This window comes from Antrostomus carolinensis, unplaced genomic scaffold, assembly GCF_000700745.2.
Source record: "Antrostomus carolinensis isolate BGI_N321 unplaced genomic scaffold, ASM70074v2 scaffold53957, whole genome shotgun sequence".
Taxonomy (NCBI): domain Eukaryota; kingdom Metazoa; phylum Chordata; class Aves; order Caprimulgiformes; family Caprimulgidae; genus Antrostomus; species Antrostomus carolinensis.
The window spans coordinates 1-9,741 of record NW_010330565.1 but is presented as its reverse complement, the minus strand read 5'-3'; the positions used below and the strand labels follow the sequence as shown (position 1 = coordinate 9,741).

The window sequence follows — 9,741 nt, the reverse complement described above, 5'->3', positions numbered from 1 at the left end:
TAGGGCTGTGTGCCATCCTGGTATCAATCTTCAGTGCATTCTCTTGCCTTTGCCAAGATTTTCTTCTTAACTATAAAGCTCCTCACTTCAAGGGTGGTTGGTTGTTTTTTTTTTCTGATTCAGAGCCCTCATGCTGAATACTCAGCAAGGTTTCCAGGTCTGAGAAACTGGATATCCTAAAGATCACCTAGATTCAAAAATCTAGGAGGTTTTTGTTTTGTTTCTTTTTAGCAGAAATTTAAATCTAAAGGAAACGTTGTTCTGCTGAGCTGGGCCAGTTCATCTCTAGCCTGCAGCAGGACTTGGGAAAGAGGAATGACCAAATTCAGGGGGTTTGTGGGCAAATACACCAGAAACCTGGTTTGGTTATGGAAAGTACGAGAAGATAAAAAGGAACGGACCGTGTGCTGGCACTTCACTTACCACTGGCAGTACGTGAGAGGAGCGGGTCAGCTGAGCCAGCTGAGATGAGCTATTGCTCAGGGCCTCAGCAATGGTCCTTGCAGGCATCGAGGATGGAGCTGGTACCTTCCAGTGCACTTCCCTGGTAATTTTAGGGACAGCGCAAATTTGACTTCTGCCTTGAGAGAGGGGATTTCCAGCACGGCACTGGCTCTGTGACCGTCAGGCAGGTCTTGACTCATCCTTCCCCTAGGAATGTGTTCAGAGCCTTTTACGCGATCGCTGACAGGTCACCACTCGCAGGAGAAGGAGGTGTAGGTGCCAGTTATTTTCAGGAAGGAAGGTATGGCTGTAAGCATGATCCTTCTGGAGTTCAGCCCATCCAGGCTAAGCCACAGTGTCCCACAGCTCGAGTGCTGAACCAAGGATCAGTGCGTTTGGTTTTTATTCTGGCATGGAGAGCAGTAACCTCAACTGAATGCTCCAGGTTTTTCCATGTGACACTGTATAAAGATGGAGGCTGCTCTTGTTTTGATTCTCGCCTGATTTAATTCTATTTACTTTTTCTCTTTTTATTTCAGTTGTGATTCCAAAGAGCCCTTTACCTGCCTCCGAAGTAAACTCGGAGAAACCTAGCATGCACAGTAGCACAAAGACTGTTTTGGGGCATCAACAAGGGCAAAGGCGTCGCAAAACAGGGAAGAAGCGTGGTCGAACGACCAAAGCGCTAATCCATCACCCCATGCCTACACCCTCCAAGTCAGTGGAGCCTTTGAAATTCCCCAGAAAGAGAGGCCCCAAGCCTGGCAGTAAGGTAAAAGCTGATGCTGATGCAGGCGGGTGAAAAGCAGGTGCTGCAAGTTCTGCCATGGGATGGTGCATGCGTGTGTTTGTGCACGTTTGTCTCAGCCTCTGGCTGTGTGACTGCAGCAAGTAGGAGCCCAAAGGGGTAGGTGGGCTGGGAATATCCCTGAGAGTCCAGCCCCAGAGCTGTAGAAAATGTCTGTGTCCTAAAGATCATTTCCATCGAGAAACTGTGTCTTTGGAGCTGCATTAGCTGTGAAGTAGCATGGCAGATGCTGTGATCATGACAGGATGGCCAAACGGTGGAATAAGCTCTTCCATCCATCGTGTGTAGCTAGTCTATGTCAAGCAGAGGTGGCAGATCTCAGGCTTGTTATTTTTTCAGGATTGTGCTTTATAAAATACCACATATTGATCACTAGGTTCTTGAGACTCCCCGTCATCACCATCAGAAGTGTGTCATGTTCCACAGTGCCTTGTCTGTTGCAAAGGAGAGAGTGTAGTGATCATGGGTTGGTAAAGGAGAGCAGGGATAAAAGGAGAAATATCTCCTCTTTTTCTGCAGAGGAAACCTAGGACATTGCTGAACCCAGCACCCACCTCTCCAACAACCAGTACCCCAGAACCAGACACAAGCACTGTGCCTCAGGACGCTGCTACAATCCCCAGCTCTGCCATGCAGGCTCCCACAGGTAAGGGTCTTGAACCGCATTCTTGACAAGATTGCACAGTTAGGAGCTGCATCAGTCGAAGTGTGACACACCCAGATACCCCCATTTCTTCCTAAACCCCGTACACCAGCAAACACTGCAATTCCAAAAAGGCTGGCCTGACAGAATGTGTGTGGAGGAAGAGAGGCACGTGAGTTCAGATGAGCTGTTCGTTTATCTCTCTGTCTGGTTTGGGAATAATGAAGTCGTAGGAAGGTTGCAAGTCCATCTGGTCACCCTTGCCCTGGGTTACCACGTGCGTGCCAGTGACTCCACAGCTCTCCAAGGGCATTCCTCGTGGCTGTTGTGCCCCAAGGCAGTACAGTGTGCAGCACCTCCTGTAAGTCCAGAGCATGAGCTCCCCCAAACCATGTCAGACACAACTGCTGAAGCTACAGCAGGATCCAGAACAACTGCTGAGCGACAGTGGCAAAAATCTGTTCAGCTTCAGCCAGGATATCGAGGCAAAGCAGGGACGAGAGGGAGCAGGGGAGGAGTAGGAGCAGCAGTGCAGAGTATGTGCTCTGCTACAGCTGTGAGGTGGAGCTGCAGATGAATCTGGGCAGGAAAGTGTAATGCAAAGCTGCTTTTTATATGTTTGGTCAAGCACTGGATATGGGCTGAGCCCTCTCTTTCCCCAGAACATAACTGTCCAGTTTTCAGAGGAACCTAAAGAACCCAGTTTCCCTAAAAGGTGGGGGCTGCGTTCCTTCATCTCCTTTGAACATCACAGCCACCTCACCTGGCTGGCCTGGGGACCATTTTGCAGCCTGCCTTTGGGAGCCTGAGTGCTGGGGAAAGCGTTAGAGAAACAGCAGCAGCTTGGAGGGGAGCCTGAGGCAGATCTGGGAAGTGATTCCCACTCGGCTGTTAGGATGCAGACAGGCAGTTCTGGTGGATTCCCCTTTGGGAGTGATTTGAGTCTTAAAATCTCAGCATCTCTCTGGTTGGATTTTAGGCATCTGTTTCTTGCTTTCTTGAGTGGGTTAATGGCAAACACGTTTCTCATCTTGGCAGTTTGCATTTACTTGAACAAGAACGGCAGCACTGGGCCCCATCTAGACAAGAAGAAAGTTCAGCAGCTGCCAGACCATTTTGGACCAGCTCGAGCTTCTGTTGTCCTGCAGCAAGCAGTACAGGCCTGCATTGATTGCGCTTATCATCAGAAAACAGTCTTCTCCTTCTTAAAACAAGGCCACGGGGGAGAGGTCATCTCAGGTGAGAACTGGCCCGCAGCACTTTGCCTTCAGAGATGTCATTGCAAGAATTCACTTGTTGGAAGATGTCTCTCCTGAAGCTTGGTGCAGTCATGGGCCAGGGGACAGACAGAAGATTTCTGTCTTCTCTTTCTTGCCAAACATCTGTGTCAGGGAAGCAGCAGCTGGTGGCTGACTCGGAGCAGAGCAGTTAGGGTGGCCGCCGGGCAGAGCTGCTGGAGAGGTCAGTGTGAAGCCCTGGCATCAGCCTGGGCAGCGTTGATGCTTCACCTCTTGTCCCCCAGCACTGCCCGACCCCCCAGGAGGAGGCAGAATGGGTGGGATTTGGAAAGACAAGAAGTAGCCCGGTTTTTAATTTTGCTTTAAGCCCGTGTTTCCCCGGATGCTGGGAGCTCAGGACCCTCCTTGAGCACCTTTCTGTTCCCTCAAACGCAGCTTCCCAGGCGCTGCAGCCCTGGACCTGACGCTGGGTGCAGCAGACTGGTTTTAGCCTGTCCCAGGGAAGCGAACTCGCCAGCGCTCAGCCAGCGGAAGGCAGTGGCTGTTGTTTGCTCTAGTCTAGACCAGCGATGCTGAGATACAGAAGCTGGCTGTGCAGCCCTGGGCGTAGTCTCCTGCCTTTGCTGGGGGTTTACGTGTTGGGCTCTGTTTGTTTCTGTCTCCAGCTGTGTTTGATCGGGAACAGCACACTCTGAACCTGCCAGCAGTAAACAGTATCACCTACGTCCTCCGCTTCCTGGAGAAGCTCTGCCACAATCTTCGCAGTGACAACCTCTTTGGGAACCAGCCTTTCACTCAGAACAGCCACATGCAGCGCTCACACCAGTACGACCACGACAGGTATCTACCAGGTAGGAGCTGGGGCGGGGGTGGCGTTGTAGGGACCCCAGGTGCTCCGTGTCTTACTCTGGATTTTATCTTGATCTCAGGAGGCAGGCGTGTGTTTCAGAGCCCTCTCCACAGGGTTCATTGCGTCACACCCAGTGTCATGCACATGCCCTCAGGGCTCTTTTTGTGCAGGATTCAAGTTGCCGTATTTTCTGCCTGTCGGTCTGATTTCCATCGCTGCCTGTAGGTTTCCGCTCATCCGTGCTGTCTCCTTGTCTTCCCTCCTCTCCTTGTCCCCTCGTCCTTCCCACTTCCTGTAATCTGATTATAGTGACTTCTTCCAGTTAGGAATTAAGGTGAAAGACTTCATGAGAAATAGAAGAGTGGTAACAGGAGCAGGTAAACTGTAATTAGAAATGGAATTAAAACCTACTGGCCATGAACCTGCTGCCAGCAGACAGCAGCTCCAGCCCTCGGTGGAGGTGCAGCCCTCTCAGGGACGATGCATGCTGCAGCCATCTGAGGCATAGGTGGTTTGTTGTTCTTGGCATGAATAACGCTCCACTGCGTTGAAGCAACACACCCCTGGCAAGATAGTTCATGCCACAGTGCAAATCGTCAGGCTGCAAATTGCTCTTACGTGAAAGCGGTGGGAAAGAAGAAGACCAATAGTTTTCCTCTCAGTGCTGTGGAGTGGCAGCAACCCCTGGGGTGAGAGCTGCCTCCCCGGGCTCTGGGGGAACTGCTGCTGGAGGAATGCCAGTCGTGGAGAGGAGAAAAGCTATCTGGATTACCTCTTTAGGTAATTGGCAAGTCTCTTGTGCTAATCTGCTCTCCTGTCTTCCTTCCTCCACTACCTTTCTGCTCCTCAGAGTCAGCACATAGCTGTTATACTGTTTGAGGTGTTTCCAGAGTTGATCCTTTGGATAATTATGGCTCTGATGAGAAAAGCGAGAATTTCTAATGTAAAAGGATAAGCGCTTAGGAAGAGCTGTTTGAGGAAAAGTTGCGAAGCGTGAAGCTGAGGGGTGGCAGCCTAGTGCCACAGTGCTTCACTGCATCTCACGAAGCACACTTACTCAGGGGAGGGGATTAGCAAGAGTCTAAAGAGCGTGAGGATCTTGGAGTGACTGTCCTCTGCTTCCTCCATGGCTGATCAGCTCACTGCAGGCTGGGGCTGTGCAGAGCCGTGCTGAAGCCAGTGATGCCAGGAGAGGGTTGGCTGCTGTGGCAAGTGCAGGAGCAGCAGGTCTAGTTACTGGGACTATAGGTTATCCCTCTAGGGAACCCTCAATTAGAAGAAATCCCCACGTTTCAGTCTGGAAGTATCATATCGTCATGAGATGGAGCAAAACCAGAATGGGAGGAAGAGGACCCAGGGTCTGGGCATGGTTGCAGGCTTGGATGGAGAGGATCCTGTAGCTCACGCACATGGTTTCTAGCCACATGAGATGTCTGTGGTCTCTGTGCTAAGAGCTGAGGTGCCTGGCAGGTGGAAAAGTATGGATTCCAAAGTCAGAATTCAGAGAAACTCAGGCAGAGCACCAGATATGACACAATGCTGAGACCTGCCCATCCTGAACTCTTCGTTAGAGTGTTTGCAGGGATTAAAGAAAGATTAACCACAGTCCAGAGAAGTGCTAACACCTAGTCCTGTAGTTCATACTGTTGTCTCAGGGATTGTTTGGCATCTGGTCATCTGACATTTTTCTCAAGCACCTGAAAGAAGACAATAAACATTGTTATCTACACATCACAGTGGCTTCTAGTGAGGGCAAAGAAACAGTACCGGCGATTTTGGGGGTTTACTTCTGGTCATGGAATAATGAAGATGCGGTTGTACATCAGCTTAGATCACACCAAGGGTCAAGGCTGCCGTGGTTTCACCTTCAGCTCTGTGTGTCCTGCCCTGTTTCCTCTACAGTACAGCTGCTGGTGTGTCTGAATGGAACTGGTTCCTCCAGAAAACGATCACTGGTTAGGACTGGGAGCTGGTCTCAGTTCCCAGAACAAGCTCACTTAATGACAGCACCACTGTGGATGCTGTGGAGAACTGGAAGGTCTGCAGCAGCCCTTAGGTCAGCTGCATCCTGGCATTGTGTCTCACTAAGTAAGGCATCATCATGGAAATAAGGGCAAATAGATCAAGTTGTACATCAGGAAACAGTAGATGTGCAAGAAAATGAGAAGTTGTTTGCTGTTAATAGGAACAGAGATGGACTGTGAAATGTTGTGAACAGGTAGATCTGATCTGGAGCCATCAGAAAACATGAGACTGGAGGGACCTTCTGGACCATTGAGCTTTGCGTCCTGTTCTACAGGCACCACAGCATACGATGTTGTTTTAATTAACTCTGGAGTTGGGGATTTTGCTTTGCCATTGGAGGCTGCTCCAAGGTTTTTTGCTGAATTTTTAGAAGCTATGTTGTAGTTTCTATCCCAAGTTTATTCTTGGACAACTTGGTATCTGTGTCTCCTTGTCTTAACATAGTCTTTTAGCTTAACTTAGTTCTCCTTCTGGAAGTAATTAGAGAGCAGTTGTACCCTTCAGGGGAGCTTGCCTTTTGGCTGCTCTGCTGAGAAGGACTCTGCTCTCCTCATCTAGTGTTGGTTTGAAATAAACTTCATGAGATGACCAGAGTGCCACCCAGCACTCTGGAGAAGATCTCACAGGGACCTGGTGCCACAGCACTGGCACCACCGTGTTCACTAGAAATGTCTCTGGAAGTTGCTTTTCATCGCTGTATCTTGGTAGCAGGTGATGATCAACCCGTCCTGGTCACATACCCTATTCTCATCCCTTATTGTCAGCTGTAAGTTCCCAGCTTATGGGACAATGTTTCAAGTGCACATTTGTGTTTTGCCGCTGGATTTACCTCCTTTCTGGTACTCCATTCTGGGTGTTTATGGCATCTTTTGAACTGAAAGTATTTTCTTTTTTTCCTGGTAGTCTGCATCGTGACTGCTGAGTGGAGTGTTACTCCACTTCTTTATTTTCTTAAAATTTGTCCTTTCAAATTGGAGACCCTAACTACAGACCTACTTTTGGTTTATCCTTCCATTAATTTACACTGACTTAACTTCTCATTCCCTGGGTTATCTACAACCTGACCTTCTGTGTTTGCATTACTTTTAAAATCAACCGCTTTAAAAAATAACCCAAACCAAAACCTAATAAAACCTTTAAAAAGCTTCACTTTTTGTTGTGGTTCTGTGACTGTTTGGTGAACAAGGTCTTGCAGTTTTACGCTTAGAGATATCCAGAGACATTACAAAGAGGATTTGTTTCCAGTCTCTGTCTGGGCAATGAATGTTTCTCACAGGGACTTGTCCTGAGGACGGTGTTTGTCTTTCGAACAGTGTTGCAGTGATTTTTGATCGTACTCATATGGAGTCCCAGGGCCTCACTATAAGCAGCTTATCTTTTATTTCCCCAAAGGATTTTGATAGAACAGATAATTTTCTTTACCTTTGTATTTCTCTTTAGTTGACCCTGTTGTGACCGTCTGATGCTTCCCCACCCATCCGTACCTTCGTCTCTTTGTTTGCCGTGATGCATGTCCCTTGGTGTCCGGTCTTCATATTTCTGTCCCCCCTCCAGCCCCCGTTCCTGCCCCGCACCAGCAGCTGGGGCTGCTTCGTGCTGCTGTCCAGGTCCCAGCATTTGTCTGTGAGCATTTCACCCCTCTCTTCCCGCACACCTTGAACGCTGCAGGCTCACACGTGTCATCTGTGCTCGGGGCAGCTGGAAGGGACCAGCCAGGAGCACTGGTGGCCCACATGGGCTGGCAGTGGCTGGAGGGTAACCTCTTCATTGCTTCCCAGTTGACCACACCATGTCCAGCTGGGCCATGGTCTGCCACCCACGTTACCACTTGCCTGGCTGCTCTTCCCATCCGTGTTAGCACTTCCATCCTCTGTGTTCATCCACCCACTGACACTCTGTGTGCAGCCATCTGCAAAGAGATGTCTCACAGCCCAGCCTGACGTCTCTTCTGCCACGTACAATACGGAGAACCCCAACATTGGGAAGTGTTTGGAGAAGAGCAGCAGCAAGAGCTGGGTGCTTGAGGGATCCATTTGGGGAAAGACTGAAAATCTGAGCGTGGTTTAATCAAGCACTGTGTATGGCACAGAGTGTTTGCAAATCATCCAAGGGTTGTTCACAAATCGTCTGAGGGTCTGAAAGATGAAGACTGGGGAGGAGCAGGAATCCAACGGGATGAGCCAAGGGGTAGAATGAGGAGAAATGGAATTAAGTCAATCAGAGCTGATATTTGGGGTGAAATATAGCAAAATGTGGCTAAGATTCTTCATTAGGTTTCCCACCACCCTTGTTCTGTGATAAAACTTGCAAAGTGAAATATAAACTGGTAAGCACTGGCAGATGCTGGTTTGCCGTTTCAACTGGCTGATACCAGGCTGGCCATGCACGTGAGTCTCGAGTGACTCTGGCAAGACTGAATTTCCCACAAAGTCTCCACTCCTAAATAGGGCTTGTTCTCTTTTCCTAGACAGAAGCAGTTCGTTAGACGGGACTCTGCAGGGACCAGGCCGGGGTACAAAGCGCTATTCCCAAGATTCCCCTCCATACAGTGCTCCTCTCTCCCCCAAGTTACCAAAGAATGACCGTCACCCTTTGGAAGGTGAGCACAGCGTCTCTTCCCAAAGCTGGCTGTTTATAGGGACTTGGAATGGATCCAGCAGGATTAGCTTTGCCATGCCAAATCCAGCCGTGGGTTTAGGAACTCTGCTTTGCTTGGTGTGGGGCGTGGGTCGGTGCTTGGCGTTTCGGAGAGACGTGAAGAAACCACTCTGTACCAAGGCAGGTTCCCCAAGCAGTTGTGTAAGGCATGTGGAACACAGGGAGAATTCCTTCTAACCCTGATAATCATCATCTAATACCATATAATCTGGGATTTAATTACTTGTATTTTAACTTCTATTGCTATGCTTGGTATTAACGGTCATAAAACTGCCCAGTTGCTTCAGTCAATCTTCCCCCAGATTTTTCCCTGCTGGTTTGCTGCAGCATATTGTCCAGATGCTGATGTGCAGCTGCACAGCCAGGAACCTGCTGCCCTTTCCCAGGATCCTCACAATCCTCCCTAAATAGCAGGGAGGGTCTGACTTGCGTGTGCTGCACCAGCTAAACCAGATCAAATCACATCCCACGGGGTCTGGCGGGTAGCGCTGGCGCAGATGTGCTGGGCCACATTCTCAAAAGCAATTGCAGAAATGTCCTCTTTGGTCCATCAGTGTCCTTTGCATGTGCAGGTGGGAGATTTCCAGGGGCTCCAGGTGAGCTGAGGACTAGCTAAGCCTGAGCAGCAGCAGTCTTCAATAAACACACTTCCACTTTCCCTTTTGTTTTGAACTGCGAACGTTCTGAGGTGCAGACTGGAGACTGAACCTTACCAAAGCCTCTTAAATAATAGATGGTGAAATCTGCCAAGGTGTTAGTCTCAATTCTTTGTAATATGTCCCTGAAGAATTACTGGAGACTCATAGTGACTTTGTGCTCTGTTGCTGTCCCTTTACAATCACCATTTCCATGGTTCTTGCTGTGTTTGCTGGGCTCGGGTTGTTGATCCCAGATTGAGGGTGCACAGCTTCCCGTGCGCTCTGCTGTCATTTTAGTCTCCATCCATTGCTGTGCCCTGTGTTCTTCGTGATTACTGACCTTGTGTCTGAGGTGATCGTGATCTGAACTTGCAGCCTATGATGGACACCTTCTAGTGGCCTCTGTCTGGACACCAGGTGCCCACCAAAGCCCACTC

The 9,741-nt window shown here is 49.4% G+C and overlaps 1 protein-coding gene across 1 annotated transcript; it reads left to right on the top strand.

The window, feature by feature from the left end:
* Positions 1-315: 315 nt before the first annotated feature.
* LOC104528808 (polycomb protein SCMH1-like) lies at positions 316-8,607 on the top strand (the record flags this gene model as incomplete). The annotated part of the gene is made up of 6 exons (XM_010172928.2): positions 316-448; positions 984-1,216; positions 1,772-1,898; positions 2,934-3,134; positions 3,799-3,984; positions 8,476-8,607. Coding segments are annotated over exons 1-6 (1,012 nt in total), but the record flags the coding sequence as incomplete, so codon positions are not given.
* Positions 8,608-9,741: the final 1,134 nt, after the last annotated feature.